Genomic DNA, 23373 nt, shown 5'->3' with positions numbered 1-23373 from the left:
CCTGACCACTGTTGTCCACGCACTGGTAACCTCCAGGCTGGATTACTGTAATGCGCTCTATGTGGGGCTGCCCTTGAGGCTGGTCCGGAAGCTACAGCTGGTGCAAAATGCAGTGGTGAGACTGCTCACTGGGGCAGGGTATCACCAACATGTCACCCCGCTGCTGAAGAAAATAGCACTGGCTGCCCATTTGCTACTGGGCAAAGTTCAAGGTTCCAGTTTTGGTGTGCACAGCCCTATACAGCTTGGGACCAGGATTCCTGAAAGACCGTCTTATCCCTTATATACCCAGTCGATCACTGTGCTCTACAGGTGAGGGCCTCCTGCAGATACCATCTTATCAGGAGGTCCGTTCTGCACAACATAGGAAATGGACCTTTAGTGTGGCAGTACCTACCCTGTGGATCTCCCTCCCCTTATGTATTAGACAGGCGCCATCTCTTGTTATTTTTTCGGCACCTATTGAAGACGTTCCTCTTTCAACAAGCCTTTTAAGTTGAGACCTTATCCCAGTCTGCATCTGTGTTGGAATTGCTTTTTGATATGCTTTTTTTTAAAAAAAAAACCCAATGTTTTTTAACCTTTTTTTTTAAAAGGCTTCAAAGCTTTTTTAAAAAGTGTTTTTAAAGCTGTTTTGTTTTCATGTATTTTAATGTCTGTTTTATGTTTTAAAGTGTTTTTAGTGCTTTTGTTTGCCGCCCTGGGCTCCTGCTGGGAGGAAGGACAGGATATAAATCAAATAAATAAAGGCAGCACCCCACAGGCACATTCAGGTCCAGCACTAACACATGGCATTCATGGGCAAGTGCTGGAGTCCGGGAGCTCCAGCAGTGTCCATGCTACTTATCCACCTTTTCTTGCCAGGGCTGACAGATGCTCAAGTTCTGTGTAACTGAACCTGCTATGGCACCATTTTGATTCCTCTGCAGTGCAATGCCATATGGACCCAGTTGCAATATAGGAGAATCAAAATGGCGACCAGGGTGGTTTCGTCACATGAGGGACAGAGGCTTTATGGTGCCACTACTGTTGTGGCCAGTCTGCTCATTGGGCTGCCTGTCTAAGGAGCAGACACACTAGCAGTGGTGGTGACTGGCCAATGGGGTCTATACAGCTGGTTTCCCACCCTTTGTCATTTTGCCCTTTCAAAAGTGGGGCTGGCCCTGGGCACACTGCCATCAACTGTATACAGGTTCATTGTATGTCTGAAGGACAAATCCTGTTGTCTGAACGGGGATTAAGAGTCACCTTAAGCAGCAGATGACATAACACAAAAGGTTTGCTGTAACATAAAGTTTGAAATCTTAAATCTAGGCTCAAAATCTAGAAAAAGGTATTCAATTCAGAGAGATGCTGAATTTAGGACCTTATGGTTGCTCTTAAATCAGTGCCATAAGTAGTTAAGATCTGTGTATGTGCTCTGTTTTTTATTCTCCTTCTCTATCCATGTTAAAAATAATCAGACTACAGAGAATAGTCCAAAAATATAGCAGACAGAACTCAACTGTTCTTCACAGATGTATTCCGAGTATGTGATGTCATACCACCATGATATTGCTTTGCTGTCTCATAAGATAGTACACAGATATTTTGACAAGAGTGTCCACCAAAAGTTAGTAAAGTATATTTGTTTAAAACTACAGGGCATTTTGAAAATATCACAGAGCAGTAGTTGCAAATTGGTGTGAAGATTCTCAGCTACTTCTTACAGCAGATTAATTACAAAGCTAGAAACAGTAGCTAGGCATAAATCTGCACAGAAAGTCTTCTGTGCTGCTACTGCAAATAGTACTATTTCTATATTAGTAAATTATATTAGCAAATAGTACTATTTTTAGTGTAATCCTACACATGTTTACTCAGAAGTAACTCTCACTTGAGTTCAGTTGGACTTATTCTCAAAGTAAGTGTTACAGGATGCAGCCTGAGCAAAGAGCTACCAAAACTAAATCACAGAAACAGATATGCAGGTGGAAAACCAGCAGGGTTATGGAAACTTTTCGGTGTATCATACAGAATATCACATCTATGACTTCTTACTGCTGGACAGAAATTATGGGTGTGTGCTCAGTGCAATGAATTCCTGGCTCTCCGAACAAGTTTGAGAGATTGTTAAGTGAGGTCTTCTGGAACATTATAGCTGAGTCCCACTCCCAGGGTGTTGGTTCCTCTGCTGTCATGAATAATGAAGATCTCAGGGAATAAAGGCATCACTCTGAGGAAGAGAGAAATTCCTTGGGTGACGAGCAATTACCCAATCATTAGGAACATAGCTGGGTTTGTGATGAGTGTGTTGACTATGTGATAACTTACCTGCCTAATGCACAGATGTGACATGTCTAGATAGCCTTGTAGATAGTGCTGGGGGGGGAGTCAGTGGTTGTGGTGCATGTTGGCACCAATGACATAGGGAAATTTAAGTTGCTAGGTAGGAGATTGAAAGAGAGGACCATCAAGGTAGCGCCCTTTGAAATGGAGACAGTGATGTCGAGAGGAAGGATTTTGATTTGTTAGGCAATGTGGAACATTTTGGGACAGATTCCATTTGAACCAGGATGGAGCCAGACTGTTAGTTCTTACAATCAAAAAGATGGCAGAGCAGCTTTTAAACAGCTTACTTGGGGTGGGGGAGCCAGCATTTTCTGGTTGGGAACAAATCATTCCCCATGAGTTGAGGATGAAAATGTTTGATGAAATGGGGAAAGGTGTATGTCTTGTTGAACTGGTTGGGAACAGTGAGCATGGTGCCAGAAAAATGAACATGTATGTGAGTGGACAATTGCCAAGAAAGTCTAACACAGTCATACTTGATTTCAAAAAGGAAACTTCCCTAAACATGATGGAATTGATACAAAGGAAGTTGAAAGGCAAAGTCAGGAGGGTCATATCTCTCCAGCATGCTTGGGGGTTGTTCCAAATCACAATAATAGAAGGTTATCTAGAAAGTATACTGCAGATCAGGAAAGATACCAGGAGGCCAACAGGGTGCCAGTGTGGTTAATGAGCAGAGTCAAGGAAGCTGTTATAGGCGAGAATACTTTCTTCAGAAAACAGAAATCTTAGCCAAACACAGAACAAAAAGGAACATCAACTTTGGCAAAAAAAATGCAAAAAGACAATAAGGGATTGCTAAAAACAGAAACAAAAATTTAAATATGTTAGTAGCAGAAGACCAGCTAGGAAAATGGTTGGGCTTTTAGAGGATAAGGGAGTCAAGGTGGGCTAAAGGAGGAAAAGGAAGGTTGCTGAGAAGCTGAATGAATGTCTTCACAGCAGAAGATATAAGGCAAATCCTTGTGCCTGAATAAACTTTCTTTGGATGAGACTCTGAGGAACTGAGGCAAATAGCGATGACAAGAGTTCTAGACCTTATCAACAAATTAAAAATAGACAAATTACCAGGTTTGAATTGTATCCACCTGAGAGAACATAAAGAACTTAAATATGAAATTGCTGATCTGCTATCAGAAATTTGTAGCTTGTCCCTAAGATCAGCCTCAGTACCTGAGGACTAAAAGTTGCCAGTATAACACAAAAGGAAACCAAAGGGGATCCAGGAAATTACAGGTTCATTTAGCTTAATGTCTGTTCCAGGAAATAGATGGAAAGCATTGTTAAACATAGAATTGCCAAGCATATATAGAAGAGCAAGTCTTGTTGAAGCAGAAATAGCATGGCTTCTATAAGAGTAAGTCCCATCTCACTAACCTTTTTAGTTTGAGTGTGTTGACAAGCATATAAATCAGGAATGGGGAACAAGATTTGGTCCATGGGCTACTTTGACAGATGGATAGTACCACCCATCTGTCAATCACATGGCTTCAGATTGCTGAACTTGAAAGAATCGGGAGTGGACTCAAGCCAGGGTGTAAAGAAAAAAATGTTACATTGCATGCATGGCTTGAATCCAAATTGTGCCTGCAAAGCAAGATCCCCGCTGCAAGCAGAAGTTACATTTGCAAAATGCAAGCCTTTTTTGTGCCAGCAATTGGCTCCAGTTGGGAGCTCCAAGGAGGAGTTCCCATGTGAAAATTATCGTAGTAAGGTTTGCATTTCATTGTGAAGACTTTCCTCTTTCAACAAGCCTTTTAAGTTGGGACCTATCCCAGTCTGCATCTGTGTTAGAATTGCTTGTTAATATGTGTTTTTTAAAAATATGTTTTTAACCCTTTCTTGAAAGATGTCTGTAAAGCTTTTTTTAAAAATGTTTTTAACGTTGTTTTGTTTTAATGTATTTTAAGGTCTGCTTTTATGATGTTTTAAAGTGTTTTTAGTGTTTCTGTTTGCCACCCTGGGCTCCTGCTTGGAGGAAGGGCGGAATATAAATCAAATAATAAATAAATAAATAAACAAACAAATAAAATTTCAAACTAATTTTAAAAGGTGCTGAATGAAGCGCTGCTTGCAGATGAACAATCAAGAATACTCTCTAACGATCCCGATTGTTTCTTTGCAGCTGTAGCTTTACCTGCCCCACACCTGTGGGCATGTGTACATGGTTGACAGGAAAACACTCACATGGGCCAAATTAGGACCCCTGGTCAGCCTAATTTGGCCTGTAGTTCAGAGGCTTTCCATGCCTGTTGTAGATAGAGGTGATCCAGTCACCATTTCAAAAATCTTTTTATAAAGAACTTCACATGGAAGAAGAGGAGAGATTTTCTTATGGATCAGTAACCACAAGAAGCAGAGAGAAGGAATAAATGGACAGCTCCCAATGGAGGGATGTAGAAAGTGGAAGCAGTACAATACAGTATATAGGAAATAAAAGCAGCAATAAAAATACAATTAAAAATCAAGATGAATATTTAATGCAGTGGATGTGCTGTCTCCCATCTTCACATCACAAATCCAGACATGCTGTGGATCACCTGAATGAAACTCAGGGATCGCTGGTGGTCCATGGATCTGTTTAGGAACCCCTGATCTAGAGTTAGGGGTGAGCAGTGTGGTAGCAACATTTACTGGCGATACCAAATAATTCAGAAACAGAGAGGAATTACAAGGAACTCCAAAATACTGCTACATTTATTCCAGCCACATAAATGCAGTGCTTTCATTTGACACATGCACCACCCACATCCCTCTATCCCTCTGCAGGCAAGCATGAAGCATTATCAGAGTTCAAGGACAGTTCATTTTCCAGCCAGGCAAAAGTGCAGATCAAGGCCAGTGAGGGGCATGACTTGTGGAACAGCCCTGGCCTGAGATTCCCCACCCCTGCACTTGGACTTTGATTAAATGAAGACCTATTTCCACACTCCACAGAGTACAAGAGGAAAACAGAAGTGTTCTTGGAACTGATTTTTAAAAAATCAGCTCTGAGGAATTATTCAAAACCCATCATTCAGCCCTCATACATAATTTATGTGATAACTTTCCCAGTAAGATGTTCAGTGTAGGGGCTACAGTATTAATTGATTTATAGACAACACTCTTGTACTGCTCATTCACAAAAAAAATTCTGGGCAGTTCAGAAATAAAAGATTCCCTGTATCTTTCATCACATCTGAATATTTTTTTAAAAAAATGAATATATAAGATTTATTTGGTTTCCGCTTACTAGCTTTAACCCCCACTTTGGACATTTTAACTCCATGTTTTCCCTTGAATTGTTTGTGAATGTATTGGTGTGTTTCAATACACTGAGCATTGCTGTTATTGCATAATTATTTGCTTTCTGTTCTGGGTTTCCTTTTAGTGGTTTGTAGGTAGGGGAGAGTCTGGTGTACATCACAAGTTTAGCACTGGCCAAAGAATGGGATAAAGAGATGAAACAGCATTCTGTGCTCTGGGTTCCTCTGACAGCTGTCCACATCTATTGAAAGCAAGAGGCAATTAACAAGATTAGAATTTGTTTCTCAGTGCAACTCACCCCCCAAAAGCATCTTTTCTCCTCTTTAACTTTGAATGGATTAATTGCCACATTCATCTAGTACTAGCTTCCTTGAAGTATGGAGGGAAAACTAGGGTCACTGTTATGATCTAAGAAGCTACAGAATGAAACTGAAGCGTATAACACAGTAAAAATGATTAAACAATAAATATTGTGGATGTTTTGTGTTACTCTTTATATCTGATCTGAAGATTCGGGAATTGGCCATTGAGCAAGATCTTGTAAAATGTCTGGGTTTTCTTTCCTCTGTAGAATGAGCTTAGGTTGCTCTACTCGGTAGTAACAAAATGAGGACATGATGATGAATATGTTGTAGATTTTTCCAACAGCATACAAATGCAAGAAACTGAAGTTGATGTTTCATGAGATACATGTACTGGAAACTATTTTGAGCAATATCAACATACTTTATTAATAGATTAGCTTGTGGTAGCTGACTTTCTATTCTAAGTGTACTTTATAAGAATGCAGGCTCCGTCAAATTTATTTGTTTTATTTATTTATTAGATTTATATCCCGCTCTTCCTCCCAATAGGAGTTCAGGGTGGCAAGTTAGTCAATGAGACTAACTTCTAGGAAGCCCATCACAAATGTGTTAATCCAATAGACTAGAGCTCTGTCAGTATGGATACAACAGTACTACTTCTTAATCTTGTCAATATATGGCAATCTCTCCAGATGATGCTTTGATTCAGGTATGTCTGTTAGATGTATATTAGTTATAATTAGAATAATGATGATGATAGATACATGACAGGCTCTGATGGCTTTGGGGGACTTTCCAGTGGATATAACAAGTGATATTGTTGAGCCTCTTGTTTCATTGTAGAACAGTGAGATCAGCCATCATTTCCAAGGGTCCTCTCCAACGCCATAGAGATTTCTTTGACCCCTGGTATTCCAAGGAGCTGTGGTTGATTATCTGGATCCACTTCAGTCTGGCTTGTTTGGGGGGCTGAATCAGCTTTCATTGCCTTAATTAATTACCTTTATCAAGAAGGAGGATAGAGGGATTGCAACCTTTTTACTCTCTCAGTATCTCAGCGGCTTTTGATACTACTGACCATCATATCCATTTCTACCTGCACAAGTCCAAAGAGTAGCATTGGGGGTGAGTGCTCTTCAGCCTTCCAGCACTTGTGCTGTGGGGTTCCTCTGGGTGTTCTTTTGTCCCCAGTGCTATTTAGCATCTGTTCCTCCATAAGATCTGACTCAGGAGTAGCTGTGCCTGGACCAGCCCTGGACCAGTGCCTAAAGGCAACAGTGGGCTGGATGAGGGTCCATATACTGAATTTGAATCCTGGGAAGTAGGAGACATTGTACATAGCTGGTTCCTGTGCCTAGAAGATAGGCCAGTTGCCTTTTCTGGATGTGGTTGTACTCCCTATGAAGGAGCAGGTACATGGCTTGGGGGTACGCCTGGATACATCTTTGTCATTAGAGGCGTAAGTGTCCTCTGTGGCTAGAAGTGGCTCTTACAGTCTTCGTCTGCTACACCAGCCATATCTGGATCGGGATAATGCATGTAGCCCATGCGTTGGCACCCTCAATAAAGAAATACTCACTCTATGTGGGGCTGCCCTTGGGTTTCGACCAGAAGCTCCAGCTAGTGCAGAATGCAGCAGCTAGACTACTAATAAGGGCAGATAACTAAGAGCATGCAGCACCTTTGCTAAAACATCTGCACTAGTTGCCCATATACTACCGGGCCAGGTTCAAGGTTCTCATACAAGGCCCTGAACAACTTGGGTCCGGAACACCTTAAGGGCCCCTGAGCCCTTATATCCCAATCATCCATAAGGGTGCTGTTAGTTGTTCCCCATGTTTCAGAAGGCCAATTGGCTTAGAAGTCAAGCATTTAGTGTTGCTAGTCTCATTCTTCAGGCATCCTTTCTACTGAATTTCAGACAACTCTTGAAGACCTTTTTATGCTGACAGGCCTCTTTAATACTTTGTTCAAGATGAGCCAGTCATTTTTATGATTATTTGTATTGTTGTATCACATTGCATGTTTTGTTGTACTTGCGTATTTTGATGTACATTGCCTTGATACTTTATATGATGGGAGGGTCTATAAATATTTTTATAAATTGTACTTTCAGATAAGTAGGCAATCCTATGCTTGTCTACTCAGAAGCAAATCCCATTGAGTTCAATGGGACTTAATCCCAGGCAAGTATATGTAAGATTGTAGCCATAGTGTAGCACTTCTCTTATTTGTCCTATCTGTTGTTGCTTAGCTGCATGCTGTCATATCTCCAGAAAGCAATATGAATAACAGACAAATCTTCCTTCACTAACTGCCTCTTTTTATCAAGTTTCTCATAAAAAATGTTAATACTGCTCTTATTTTGACTGATAAAGTGTTATACATGTAGCGTTTCCCCCTTTCTACTGAACCTTATTTTCAAGCAGCCACCCCCTCATCTCTTCCAAGGATGCAATATTTCTTTCCACCCCTTGTTTTCCCCATTTGAATTTGGAAGAGAGTTTACCAAACAACTGGAAATTACAGTGTAGTCTTGTCACGTTTAGTAAAACTGTTCATTATTTGCTAGTGATTACTGGTTATGTTGGTTCCAGTTATAGATAACCTTTGAGTAATTGCAGACGTTTTGTTACCCATTTCTAAAAGTGGGTGAGATGGCTATAAGGCAGAAAGCAGTTTTTTCTATCACACATTCAAAGAACAGTAAATTTCATTGTTAGCTTTAGAAAAATCTCTCATATCCTCCCCCCCCGTAAAAGTGTTGTACAAATCTTATGATAAGAGTGTAAAAATTGTGAAAATGTTAGTTTTCTCTCTGAAGCTTGAAAAATACACTATCAACTATTATGTCTTATAAGTGTAATTTTCATTTTCTATAGGAACAGTCAAAGAAAGAAGCTTTGACACCTTCTCTGAGCCAAACCATTCCAACATTTTATTTTCCTCAAGGATGTCCAAAAGAAAAAGTAAATATAGATGGTGTCATTGCCAAAATAGAGAAAACCTTCTGTCAATTTCCAAATGAGCGAGCGACATTAGAAGATATGGGTAAAGTTGCAAAGGTAATTTAGTAGTGTGTTTTTTTCTTCCTGCCTACAGGATATGAAGTTTGGTAAGAACATCAAATATATTGAAGTGTGTGCAATGCAATCCTATGTGTGGTTATTTCCCTTCTCAGTGGGACTTACCAGAAAATGGGCATAGGGTTGCAGCCTTGGTATATTATTTGGGAAGGAGAAAAGAATTTTTAATTGAGACCTCCTTGATGAACTGTGCCCATATGGTGGCGTCACTATCGCTTACCAGGATGGAGAGGGGTGAGGCAGCAGGGAGGTCGGTGCTATGCAGATGGATTGGCAGAGGCAATCCAGTGCTCCCGCCAATGTGCCAACACAGCACCGACCTCCATGCCATGCCATCCCTCTCCCTCTGGTAAGCCAGCAGTAACTCTGTCAGGAGGCGGTGTGTGCACTGGTACCCCTCTGCACTAACTGCTCCTATAGTATACTGGTGTAGGATTTTACCTTAGGGAAGTAGCTCCCATGCTACTAGCAGTATGTATGAATAGGGCCTAAATCATGCAGTAAGAGTTCAGAATATGTGGGGGTAGGATATTTCTTGTATGGTGCATGATTCGCGTGAGGAGATAGGGGCATGTGTAAACCAGGGAGGGAAGAGGAGGGAGGGGTTGGGGGCCAAAGTATAACAAGATTGGGCGGCAGGCGCTGGAATGGTGCTGGGGGCAGACCATGTCAACGGAGAGGAACAAGGGATAGATACATAATATCCATCCCTTGTTCCAGGTCTGTCCAGAACCAGAAGGAAGCTGGGGGACGCAGGATTCCTACTGACCTTCGACTGCTGATGTGTAATGCCAGGTCTGTAGCACAAAAAACATCTATCATTCATGATTTGATCTTGGATGAATGTGCAGACCTGGCATGTATTACGGAGACCTGGTTGGACGAAGCCTCAGCTTCTATTCTTGAGGCTGTGTGCCCACCAGGCTTCCGTTACGCACAGCAGCCGAGGGTCGGAAGGCGGGGAGGGGGAGTGGCAGTTATTTATCGAGAGTCGTTGTTCTTTGCCAGACCTCCCCTTCGTGGGACTAGCTTTGTTGATTGTATGTACTGGAGGTTGGGCTCGAAGGGCAGTTTAGGGATCCTACTCGTGTACCGCCCGCCCCGCTGCACGGCAGACTCCCTGGCCGAGGTGCTCGAGGTGATCTCAGACGTGCGAATGTTGTCCCCGGAGCTGTTAGTTCTGGGTGACTTTAACATACACGCTGAGACCACTCTCACTGGAGCTCCTCGGGATTTCCTGGAAACCATGGCTTCCTGGGAACTGCGTCTTAGTAATACTGAGCCCACCCATGTAGCCGGTCATACTCTTGACCTTGTATTTGTCCCGGGAGGGGAGGGTAGTGTGCTGAAGTTAGGGGCTAATTCTTTTACCCCTGTGTCATGGTCAGACCACTATCTGGTAAAGATGGATTTCTCGATGCCGCATGCCCTCCGCAGGGGTAAAGGTCCTATTAGAATGGTCCGCCCCAGGCACCTGATGGATCCAGATGGTTTCCTGACAGTGCTTGGGGAATTGGAACCTGCTGAAAGTCGCCCGGTCGATGCCCTGGTGATGGAGTGGAATGAGAGGATCGCCGGGGCGTTAGACCGAGTGGCTCCGAAACGTCCTCCCCCCTGAATAGAACTCAAGAAGCACCATGGTACACACCACGGTTGCGTACTTTGAGACAGGAGGTGAGACGACTAGAGCGCCGGTGGCGGAAGTCGCGCTCCGAAGATGCTCAGACACAGGTTAGAGCAGCAATAGCTGCCTACCAAGTGGCGGTAAGGGCAGCAAAGAGGGAATTCTTTGCTGCCTCTATTGCATCAACTGAGTGCTGTCCCAGGAGGTTGTTCCAGGTGGTCCGAAGCCTGGTCGGTCCAGTTGCTCAGGAACCCTTGGAACAGTCTAAGGCCTCCTGTGACAAATTGGCAAAGCACTTTGCTGATAAAATCGAACACCTGAGGAGCTCGATTCCGTGCGCCGTGGATACAGTGAGTGAGCTAGAGTTAACCAGTTGCAAACCGGTCAAATGGGATCGATTCCGGCCTCTTCCTGCTGAGGATGTGGACAAGGTGCTCTCATCTGTAAAGCCTACCACTTGTCTAAATGACCCTTGCCCATCGTGGCTCCTTATGAGAGATTGGGTGAGGGGATCAAGGCAATGGTTAATGCATCCTTGCAAGAGGGTGTTATGCCACTAGCCCTCAAGGAGGCTATTATTAAACCCATCTTAAAGAAGTCCTCCTTGGATCCCCAGATTTTAAACAACTTCCGCCCAATTTCAAACTTACCATTCTTGGGCAAGGTCATTGAGAGAGTGGTGGCAAATCAGTTGCAGACACACTTGGATGAAACGGATTATCTAGATCCATACCAATCGGGTTTCAGGACTGGACATGGAACTGAAACAGCCTTGGTCGCTCTGGTAGATGATATGAGGAGGGCACTGGATAGGGGAGAATTCACCTTCCTTGTCCTCCTGGATCTCTCAGCGGCTTTTGATACCGTCGACCACGGTATCCTTTTAGATCGCCTGGAGAGTTTGGGATTGGGAGGCACGGTTTTACGGTGGTTCTAGTCCTTTCTCTCTGATAGGCGCCAACAGGTAGCATTGGGTGACGAGGTTTCAGACCCTTGGCCTCTCAATTGTGGTGTGCCACAGGGTTCTATCCTCTCTCCCATGCTATTTAACATCTATGTAAAGCCGCTGGGAGAGATCATCAGGAGATTTGGGCTGCAGTGTCACCAATATGCGGATGACACTCAGCTCTATCTCTCATTTAAATCTTCACCAGAGAGGGCTGTGGAGACCATGTCCAAGTGCCTGGAATCCGTAAGTGGATGGATGGGCAGGAACAGGTTGAAGTTGAACCCTGATAAGACCGAGGTACTACTTGTGGGAGACAAGGGAGGGTTAGGAGATGTTGACCTGGTGTTTGGTGGGGTGAAGTTGCCCCTACAGGACCAGGTCCGCAGCCTCGGGGTTGTTCTTGATTCCAAGCTGTCCATGGAGGCTCAGATTTCGGCTGTGAGCCGGGCAGCTTGGTATCAATTACACCTTATACGTAGGCTGCAACCCTACCTCCCTGTTCAACAGCTCCCGCTCGTGGTGCATGCCCTGGTCACCTCTCGATTGGACTACTGTAATGCGCTCTACGTGGGGTTACCCTTGAAAACAACCCGGAAATTACAGCTTATACAGAATACGGCGGCGCGCTTACTTACCAACAGCCACCGACGGGATCACATCACGCCAGTGTTGTTTGACCTACACTGGCTGCCGGTTGTTTTCCGGGCCCGATTCAAGGTGTTGGTTTTAACCTTTAAAACCCTGTACGGTTTCGGCCCAGCTTACCTGAAAGAGTGCCTCCACCGCCACCAATTATGCCGCCCAACTAGATCAGCCACACACGGCCTTCTCTCAATCCCTCCAACCAAAACAGCTAGGTTGGTGGGTACTAGGGAGAAGGCCTTTTCTGTGGTGGCCCCCACTCTCTGGAACTCCCTCCCATATGATCTTCGACATGCCCCTTCCCTAGATGTATTCCGCAAGGCCCTGAAGACGTGGCTATTCCAGCAAGCCTTTGAGGTCATTGGGTAAATCACCATGATTGTCATTTATCGTATGTTGTTATTATAATTGCTTTTATATGTATTTATGACTGTCCAGTATTTTACCTATTGTGGTTAATGTGATTACATCTGTTATTGTATTTTATCTCTTTTAATGTACGTCGCCTAGAGTGGCTAATTGCCAGATAGGCGACAAACAAATTAAATATTATTATTATTACCTAAGTATCTCCCAAGTAAGTTCAGTCTCACTGACAGTGTATTGTATTCAATGTAGCACGATCGCTCCATCAGTGCAAGGATTTCTCCTACACTATGGAACAATCTCCCCACACCTGCCCCCTAAACATGTTCTGGGGTTCCCCCCAACCCTCCAGAGCAGATGTGGAGATGGTGTCGGGACTAGAGATGTGAAATTTCTGGAAATTTTGAAAACATGGGTAAAAAACATTGAGGGTTTTTTTCCTTTTCTCAGAAAACACTGGAATTTTGGGGAAAAATTCAAAAATATGCAATACTTCTTCTTTAAGTGTCCTTTACAGATCAAAAATCACTTTACGAATATAAAGTATATTGTGTTTCCCATTAAATTATCATGTTTGGTATATTAAAAGTACAGTTTATTCAGACAATAACTACAAATTGAATTTACTTTTTTAATTAAAAATTTGTTAACAAATTGACCTACAAGCTGCTGAACTGTAAGGAACCTAGCCAATTTTGTTTTGCCAATCTATGAGAAGGGAAAAAACAAAACAGGAGAAATCATGAACATTATAGTAAAAAAAGCGTTCTGAAAATAATTCTGTTTCCTCCAGACCCCCACAGTATCAAACAGACAAAAAGCACTCATTTCTATAGAAAGACCTGAGAAAAGGGGGGGGGGACCAAGGTTCTATGAATACTACATGACATTCACTCACTCATCTTCAGAGCGATCATCATCTATTTCTCTTTCCTCTGATTCTTCATATTTATCATAGACTTCTAAAAGTTGAAGGTTTGGCTGGATTGAAATAAGCACATTTTCCATAGGAGGTGGGCCATCACTGTGGGAAATAGTTCCACCTATCGTGCGAAGGCAAGAATGTTTTTGAAGTCAAGACTAGGGACGTCATGCCCCTCCCACTCCCCAGTTCATTCTTGCCTTCGTACGAACAAGATTGGAATTACACGTAGCATTTAGCTAAGTCTCATATTTGTTTGTGTATTTGTGTATTTGTTTTCAAATCCTTTTTTTCTCTTATGTGTTTAACCTACTGAGGGTCCCCTCAGAGACCGCGGCTGCGGCTCTCTTCGTTTTTTCCCGAGCTATTCTTTTCAAGTTATTTTCTTTCCTCGACTGGGGGCTCCCTCTGAGACCGTGGCTGCGGCTCTCTTTTTGTTTTTGGCAGTTTTCGAGTCCCCCCTCCCCCCGGCTCTGTTGTATCCGTTGCCTGGGAGTTCCCTCAGTGACCGCGGCTGCGGTTATCTAGGTTTTGATCGTTTTGGAGCTTCCCCCCCCCCCCGGCTGTGGCTCTTCCGATCTCTGCGGAAGCCTGCAGCTGCGGCTCCTGCCATTACCCCATCATACCTTTTTCCTCAGATCACCCTCGCTACGTGGCTTTAATTCCCACTGCGAAGGGCTTTGCAAACGGCGACGGCGGCTCTCTCGGCGGCGGCTGCCGCTTTTCCCTTACTGCCTGTTCCCTTCTGGGGATTCCTTTGAGCCGCTAGTGCGGTTTTCGGCCCCGCTGCTTCCCCTGTTAGTCTGTGCTGGACAGTCCTTCCCCCCACTCCGTCCCCAGACGGCCGCCATTGCTCCCTCTCCCTCAGCCTTTTTTGATCGTTTTTTCCCGCCCTTTTTTCCGGGCGCCACTCCTATGAAAATCACCTTTCAGGTGAGACCAATGGTACATTTTCCATAGGAGGTGGGCCATCACTGTGAGAAATAGTTCCACCTATCGTGCGAAGGCAAGAATGTTTTTGAAGTCAAGACTAAGGACGTCATGCCCCTCCCACTCTCCAGTTCATTCTTGCCTTCGTACGAACAAGATTGGAATTACACGTAGCATTTAGCTAAGTCTAGTATTTGTTTGTGTATTTGTGTATTTGTTTTCAAATCTTTTTTTTTCTCTTCTGTGTTTAACCTACTGAGGGTCCCCTCAGAGACCGCGGCTGCGGCTCTCTTCGTTTTTTCCCAAGCTATTCTTTTCAAGTTATTTTCTTTCTTTGACTGGGGGCTCCCTCTGAGACCGCGGCTGCGGCTCTCTTTTTGTTTTTGGCAGTTTTCGAGTCCCCCCTCCCCCCGGCTCTGTTGTATCCATTGCCTGGGAGTTCCCTCAGTGACCGTGGCTGCGGTTATCTTGGTTTTGATCGTTTTGGAGCTTCCCCCCCCCCCGGCTCTGTTGCCGCGGCTGCGGCTCTTCCGATCTCTGCAGAAGCCTACAGCTGCGGCTCCTGCCGTTACCCCATCATACCTTTTTCCTCAGATCACCCTCGCTACGTGGCTTTAATTCCCACTGCGAAGGGCTTTGCAAATGGCGACGGCGGGTCTCTCGGTGGCGGCTGCCGCTTTTCCCTTACTGTCTGTTCCCTTCTGGGGATTCCTTTGAGCCGCTAGTGCGGTTTTCGGCCCCGCTGCTTCCCCTGTTAGTCTGTGCTGGACAGTGAAACCGGGCGCCCTTTTACATGCCATAGGTCAAAAGCTTTCAGGGGAAAAAGGCTTTGGAAAAGAACAGGGAAAACCCATTCTGCCCCCCTCCCCCCCAATTTCTCCAGTTTTTTCCCAGGTCCTCATATCTCTATGTGAGACACGCACAAGGAGAAGAAAAGGGAGGAGAAATCCCCTTGCGCAGCACTAATCCTTGCACTAGTGCAAAAAGTAGATGAATACCACTCAGTTCGTATAAGTTAATCATGTAATACAGATATTAACAATAAGAGATTTACCTATATTATGAGCCATATAGGAAAAAGTGATGGGACTCAACCCAAAAAGACCTTGCATGCTACAGGTGGTATATACATATCCAGATATCTTTGCCAGAAACATCCCTTCAATGAACATAAGGTTTTTGTTTGAACTATTTACTGTTTGCAGGAGGCAGCATGTGGGTACATAAAACACTTAGAAACAAAACCCATCAATCTCAGTTTAGGTTTCTTAATCACTGCCAGCATTTTAACTATTGAAAGTAAAATCTAAAATTCCTCTTTCTTGTGTTAAACAAATGTAGTGATAGCTCTCCTTAAATGTTTATATAACAGGAAGCAATTGACGCTCCAAATGTTTGTTTTACATGGTGTGACTTAAATTCTGAAATGAGTATAAATAGGATTGTTAAGCATCTAGGACAGCACATCATTTCAGTGCTTACAGTGATCATAGTGCAATAAAAACAAAACCTTTTTTTCTTTTTCCAGAATGTTGACATACTATTAGGACCTAAAATTAGTTCTGAAAAAATAACCCTCAAATTTGCTTCTCATTAATTCTAGGCTTGTGAATGTCCTCTTTACTGGAAAGGTCCATTATTTTTTTGTGCTGGAGGAGAGCGAACAGGATTTGTATCAGTTCATAAATTTGTTGCGATGTGGCGGAAGTAAGTATATATATGTACACCGCCCTGAGAGCTTGTTGCTATAGGGCGGTCTAAAAATGTAATAAAATAAATAAATATATATATATATTTAGTGAGATCATTTCACCAAGTTTTAATGGAATAACTTTTCTAGGGATTCTAATTGAATAATTCTGATTGAATAACTTTTCTAGGAACATTCCAGCCTTAGACTGAGCAATTTGGCAAGAGTTGAAGAATATGTATTGCCTTCTCATCACCTCCCATCTGAAGAATATATATTTTAAATTTCATGTAAAACTACCATGCCATTTGATAATTTAGATTAATTATTTCAAATGAGTTTTTTTTAAAAAGATAAGGAAAAACATGTTTGATTCAGTTTAGAAATATAGGCATTCCTGTGTTTAAATAGTAACAAGCTGCTACATAACTAACATTTGTTGAGGTGTATAGATGGAAATTTAAGGAATTTTGGATTAGAGTTGGACTCCAACTCCCATTATCCCTGACCATTGGCCATACTGGCTAGGACTGATGGGAATTGGTGTCCGTCAATATCTGAGGATCACAGGTTAGCCACCTCTGGAGTAGAGATTTCCTTCATGTTTATGAATACATTTTGAATTAATTTTCTACATGCGGGGAGGGAAGGGGATCATGGTGTATGAACTTTAACCCTACATGCACAAATTAGACCGTTTATGCATTTCAGGATACTACAGACCTGTCATGATGCTGCCGCCAAGTTTGCTCATCTTCTCAAGAGCCCAGGATGTAACTATTTGGTACAAGAAGACTTCATTCCATTTTTACAAGTAAATTACACATTCTTAATTACTACTTTTATCTAATGGATACATACACCTCTGCAAAAAACTACAAGTAAATTACACTTTCTTAATTACTACTTTTATCTAATGGATACATACACCTCTGCAAAAAACTTTACTGGTTCAGTTAGCTGTCCTTTTTTAAGAAAAAAATAAACTTGATGAGACCTTATTTACTAACTTATTAACACATTCATTGATAGAAAAGCTGAACCTAGTCCCAGGCACCCTGATTACTAGAACATGGTGAAAATGAGACAGTGCTAGTCTTCTCATGCAAAGCTGACATGAAGGTCATTTTCATCTCCATAGACTTCTGAATCCTCTCCCCTTTTCTAGCTCTCATCCAAATCACATATGTGTTTGCCCTGCCCCTCACTCTATATCAATCCTTATTTTTCTCCTTCCTCCAAACTGTTTCTTTCCATTACTCCTTCCTCTTTGCTGAAGACCATTCCAAAATAACTGGTTTTTGCATATTAACTCTAAAATTTGAATTCCAGTTTTCCTTCTAAAAATAAAACCTATTTTGTGTTTGGACATTGTGTGCGAGCTCCAGTAACATACCTCTAACCTTCATGCTTCTTTCTTAGGATGTGGTCAATAGTCATCCTAGTCTAGTCTTCCTAAAAGAAGCATCAGAATTTCATTCTCGGTACATTACAACAGTAAGTGTCTTGTATATAAAACTTGTTTTTTCTTGGGTCAGTCTAGATATGATGGTAGCAGATACATCTGTTTCAGAACAGAGCTGTTTCAATTGCATTAGAAAGCAGTGGGCAGGGGGATTCCATATTCACACAAAAAGGGTGCTGAACTCTTCACATTTTGTGCAGTTTGCTTATCATTAGACTTTCCCCACAAGTGCTTTTGTCTCAGCCAACCATACTCCCTGTATTAGTTAAAAAGGAAACCCCCTGGGACGCCAGAGTGTCAGGAGGCAACCGATGAGTAAAGGAAGAATTTGGCACTCCTCAACTGCACTCTCCTTTTTGCTTTGAAGAACAGAACCTCCTCTTACACACAATTGGGGTGGATCCATGGATGAGATCTGCTGCTATCACCTATCGTTTGACCCTTTGCTATTACTGTATACTTTAAATGGTGTCATTGGACTATGTAAAACATGTCTGTATATACAGTGAAATAAAATGGGAACAATGTCTGAATAGCATGTGTGTATTACATGAGGTATCCTTTGTCATCTATCCTGAGGGCTCACTTTACAGTATGTCCTCATTCTCTGTGGATGATAGTTCATCAAGTGGGTCTTATGTGCCACCAGGTGTTCACAGGCAGGAATTGCAGTTAATTTCTGAGGGGAGTAGGTCAACTTAGTCACGTGACCCCTCAGTTCATTTCCTGCCTCATCATCCAGGCGGTTGCTTTTTTCATTAGTTCCAATAATCCTTTTGTCTCCGTCTTTCTGTATCTTTCTTTGTGTTACCTTGATTATAGTAAGTTTGCTGAGATTTTCTCTTCTGTTTTACTTCACAGCCTCTTTATTTTCTTTGTCTTCCTTCTGTTGTTTTCTCACTACTGTGAACTTCCTTCCTCTTTCCCACCTTCCCTGTCCCCTGTGTGGGTTGTTTGGGGCAGGAGTGGTTATTGTGGGCTGAATTAGAGATGTTTGTTGCTGTGCTTAGGGTTTTTTCCTGCTTCATTTTCAGTATCCTCTGCACCCCATTGCAGCATGTGTGTGTGAGTTGAGCAAAATGGCAGCTGCCACCTTTTCAGTGGTTAGTGGCCAGGCAGTGGTTAGTGGCCAGTTTTTCGCAGCAGTGGCTTCACAGTCTGCCTGCACAGCACCTTTATTACAGCAGCACTTGCCCCAACTGACCTGGCTCCAATGGAAGAGGCGGAAGGGAGGCCAGACTTACAGAAAGTGCTTGAAAAGAAAAGGCATACAGCAGCTTCATTCCCCTTAGCTGTGGAACGCGCCAAAAAGAAAACAGCCGTCATTTTGAACCCCAGTGTTGCTGTGGCAAAAAAGGCGGTGGCCTCCATTTTGTCTTAGCTGCTCAGACCCTCCCTCGCTCTCCAAGTGCTAGGGGGCATGCCACTGAGCCTTTTTCCGATGATGACCATGTGGAGAGGCATTGAGCTGTTTGATTCCCCTTTGCGCTCTGAGGGACAATTCCATGGTTTATATGTGTCTACATCAAAAGGCACAATATGTGTGGAAAGCCCCAATCAGGTGCGCAGAAAGACTAGAGCGGCTGTCTCTCTGCCATCTTGAGCAGGCTGACAGGTGTCCAGTGGAGCTGTTGTCACAAGATGAGGGTTCTACATAACAGCAAGCATATCGGGCCAATTTTTACACTTTCTCATCTTGTAGTGAAGAGTCTACAGGGTTTCCAGTCTCCTATTAAAAATCAGCAGCAAACAGCCTCTCAAAGGGCAGAAAGCTTTTCCTCCAGTCTATTATAATGTGGGTAATGTTTCCATTATGTCCCATTCTGGGCAATCTGTCCCTTTATTATCAGGGCAGCCCTTCAGGTCAGTACTGAACTGAAGATCAGTTGGAGCCTAACGTGGTTTGGAGTGATGATTATGAAAGCAGAAAGAAACTAACAAACAAAATGTAGAACATTACCTACACTTGCTTTGTATGGCCATGGCAGTCTTGGATCTCAATGCCCCAGGTGCAAAGCCCACTTCTACTGCACAGAGGTGTTGGCTGTTCCTAATACAAGTCTTGGGGAGGGGATATTTCTGTTCCTTCTCTATTGCAGAAACTGGTCAGGTCAGAGAGGGATATGCCCTTGTGGAGCTGGTGGTTTACGGCATATACTAATGAGTGTTTTGTGTTACAGACTTCCTTGATAGCTGATGGCTATAATTAATTCCTGTACCCTGTGTTCTTCGGCTGAATAAAAGGGGTGCTACTCAATTATTTTGGGCACACAGCATACACACGCAGGAGCAGGGCTCAAAATATCACCTTCCTTGTATTTTTCTGTTTCTGAAACTCCTGGAGTCGGTTAAGGAGTGAGGCTATTGAAGTGTGTAGCATAAACACAGTCAGATAGGGGTTGTTTGGGCTCCCAGATTGTTCCTACTGTGTTGAGAGGCTATAAAGAGATTCCCTCAAACTTCGCCATTCTAGAGGTTAACTGCACCAGTAACTGTGGAGAGGGTTAGGCTTTTTCCCTTCAGAACAGACAGGAATATCAACCCTTTGGGTGGAGATAGGGGATCGTGTTCAGGTGAGTTTTCCCACCTTTTTACTGAAGGCACTAGGATATTAGATTCAGTACTTCTTACAGACCTGACTCTCTTCCTCAAGGCCTGAACAGTCAGCAGGATGTTTCCATGGGCAACAGCAGAAGAACCTGATGGCTCCTCTAGAAGACCACAGTGAAATAAATAACATATGAATTGCCTCATGAGCTTTATGAGAATGTAAAGGTTATTTCTAGGGGACAGCCCTGCAATATTTTTATTTGGAAGTGTTTCCAAGAGTAGCAGCACAAAGCTCCAGTTTGCTCTTCTGAACAGCTGTAGTCCTTAATAACTGAACGTGTAAATGATTAGATTTACTCTTTATGAGTTTGAAGGGTCCTCTAGAGGTTTACCTTATAGTTACGCTGCTGGGTAAACATAAATAAATAAGATAAAATTCAGATGAGTTTGTCTTTTCAAGTTTCATGAGGCTTCAGCTTTATCTTTTTCAATGGCATAGTTGCTGTTCTTTATACCAGGGTTTTAGTTTATTAGCTAAAGGAACTCCTGGAATGTGGTGGTAATCCAGTTAATACCCACCCTTCATCAGCAGGTACCTGGTTTGCTTAGTTAAAATTCAGTATTAAAATAGTTAAAACAAATTAACCTCTGCACAATTTGAGTAACTTGGCTAACGTTTGCACACATTGGTAGATATGTGCTAAGATGATATAGGTAGTTCAGTAGCAAAAGAAATGTATGCTTTAAGTGTAAGCTGATTTGACTTTATTCCTTTCTTTTTTCCTTTATGGAAGGTTTTGAGGGTGTTTTCAATAGAAGTGAAAGACACATAGATGCTTTTTTCTGTATTCCCTACTTAAGTGGAAGGAAGGCTTCCAGGCCTTCAGTTAACTCCTTTCTGTTCATTTAAACAGCAGTTTAAATTTAAGATTACTGGCACTCTGCAGATTCTCATAGCATGGCAATATTATGTGATTGCCTGGAGATTTGCAAGTTTCATCTAGCTGTAGCAGCTTCCTTCTCTGGCTGCTTTCAAAGCATTCAGAGGTCTGGCTGAGGTTGACAGCCTGGTGATTGAGTGGTGCTATCTGAAAAAGGCTGGTTTCACATGGGACATGATTGACAACATCTTAGTGTGATTGGCACTATCTTAGCCTTCCACAAAATGCATCTACAAGTCTTCTTAGTGCCATTTCATCAAATGATGTTCTCGAAAAAAAGTTAAGCTGCTTGGAGCAACCATTATTTGGTCCCTTGGGTTTCCTCAGGATGGGCTTTATTCAGGCTTCAACTTAACACATTGCGCAGACAACTGTCTGTCCTCCGATTTGTTCTCTCCAGTCACCCCAGTCAATCTCATCCTTTGGTTAGCAATTTCTAAAGGGAGCAGTGGTGACTTGTCCCCCTGATGTGCACAGGTTTCCTTCATAGAATTATACAGCCATGTGAATGGCTGTATACTATAGCCAGCCTGGATTTTTCACATTCCACCATGTTAAATTAAAAATACCCCCAATACTATTCTCCTGTTTCCCATAAGCTCATTTCAAAACAAAATCGTACAAAATTATAGTACGCAGAACTCAGAAACACATGCTTAACAACCCTCTTAAGTATTCATGGTGATACACAAACCACTTGGAAGGAATCCACAGTTGAAACTCTAAAACAAGAGTAGAAAAATCTGTACCACTGTTGGACTTTTTTCTGTCAGTGGTCTCATAATTTGTTGAAATTAATTAAAAATCAGCCATGTTCACAGAGTACATACAATCCTATCACTGACCTTCATCTTCCGCAGTTTAAAAGGTAATTAAAAATCAGCCATGCATTTTTTAATTTAAGAAAATTAACATTGGAGTCTGATAGCACAGGACTGCTCAGTAGGAAACAACTGTCAGTGTTCCAAAAGCCAGACTAACAGCTGTTTGGCTTGGCTAACCAAGGTCAACACTAATTTAAATTTGGGTGGGAGACTACATGTATCTGTTGTAGAATAAGAAGATGGGGGGAAGCCTGAAAAATAATGATACTGTTAACAATGTTTTCTGAAAGGAAAGGGGCTCTCCCTCTGCCCAGTGCCCACCCACTAAATCCCCCCTCCCCTTCAGGACTGCATCTTCAGAGATGGAGAATTACATTTTTGTATGTTTGTTGGTGTTCTTCTTACTTCGCTGCTTTTCTGTGTTACTACTTTTTCTACAGAGAACCTAACTGGAAAATTATATTTTACTCATTATTTGTCCTAGAAATCTGTCAAATGTGTTTTATTTTCAAATTGGTCAATGTCATACGATGGTAAAGACAGCCTTTTGTGTTTCAAACTGGATTCTATTTCTGTTTGGGGTGTATTAACATTTGAATCTGAAACTGCAGCTTTGATATAAAATCAGACTGATTACAAAATGTTGCTATTTAAGCAATTAATCTGGTTGTTGGAAAAACAAACTTGGCCTGCCCAAGATGCATGTGTTCAGCCTGCTATGCTTAAACCACTCCATTTAAGGAACGGTGGGTATGGTCAATTAAAAACATACAGCACACCTAGAAATTTGCTAGAATATATTTCATCTCCCACTGTTCTGTCTTGTGCAGACTGAGACACTCGTCGTGTCCACTGAAGACTCTTCTGCAGAATAGTCAGTGCCATTATTCCACAATTGTTTTTGGAGTTTTTTAGTGTAAATTATGCAAAGTATTGCTGTACTTCAAATATTCACAGAAACAGAAGCAAAATAAAATAATATACCATAGGAAACGTCAATAAAATTGCAAAGTAAATCAAACATATTTAAAGAGAATATCTGAACTACATCAACTGTCTTAATATTGTTGCTTCCTCCCTGTTAAAACAGGAGCAGCACACCACGTCTTGATTCTGTTATTTGGGCTGATTGCAGGTGTTGCCACCACTCACCATACGCTCAGAGGCATGTTACCAAATTCTTCCAAGCTAAACAGGAAGTGGATTGGACTGTGAAAAAACAACCCAAATTGTGTTTGCCTTTTTGCAAATTTGTAGGGCAGTGCAATATCTCAGAGAGGAGGTCAGGTCTCCTGCTCCCCTGGTGCATTCACTATAGCTGCCCAATTTCCCTGCTTTTTAATGTTTGATGGAAATACCTGTTGGCTATAGGTACATTCTTAAACCGCAAGGTTTTTTGCCTATTATTGAATCTTCAACAAGTGTTGTCTGCTCTTCAGTGTCCTCCATTCAAATTGCCTTGTTCTGTGCCTCTCTGAGTCCTGTCCTTTAAAGTTCCTTTC

At 42.5% G+C, this 23373-nt stretch overlaps 1 protein-coding gene across 8 annotated transcripts in view; it reads left to right on the top strand.

Annotated features, from left to right (window-relative positions):
* The window catches only part of PPP2R3B (protein phosphatase 2 regulatory subunit B''beta), a 91503-nt gene that overhangs the window by 50495 nt on the left and 17635 nt on the right, over positions 1 to 23373 (top strand). For all 8 annotated transcript variants that reach the window (XR_009762741.1, XM_061627001.1, XM_061627002.1 and 5 more), the window contains 4 exons: positions 8765 to 8947; positions 16005 to 16108; positions 16803 to 16905; positions 17514 to 17588. Coding sequence is in view for 7 of the 8 variants with exons in the window: in XM_061627001.1 (XP_061482985.1) it covers positions 8765 to 8947; positions 16005 to 16108; positions 16803 to 16905; positions 17514 to 17588 (465 nt within the window). In the remaining variant the exon portion in view is untranslated. The remainder of the gene's footprint in view (positions 1 to 8764; positions 8948 to 16004; positions 16109 to 16802; positions 16906 to 17513; positions 17589 to 23373) is intronic.

This window comes from Rhineura floridana, chromosome 5 (assembly GCF_030035675.1).
Source record: "Rhineura floridana isolate rRhiFlo1 chromosome 5, rRhiFlo1.hap2, whole genome shotgun sequence".
NCBI lineage: Eukaryota > Metazoa > Chordata > Lepidosauria > Squamata > Rhineuridae > Rhineura > Rhineura floridana.
This window is presented reverse-complemented; position numbering and strand designations above follow the sequence as displayed.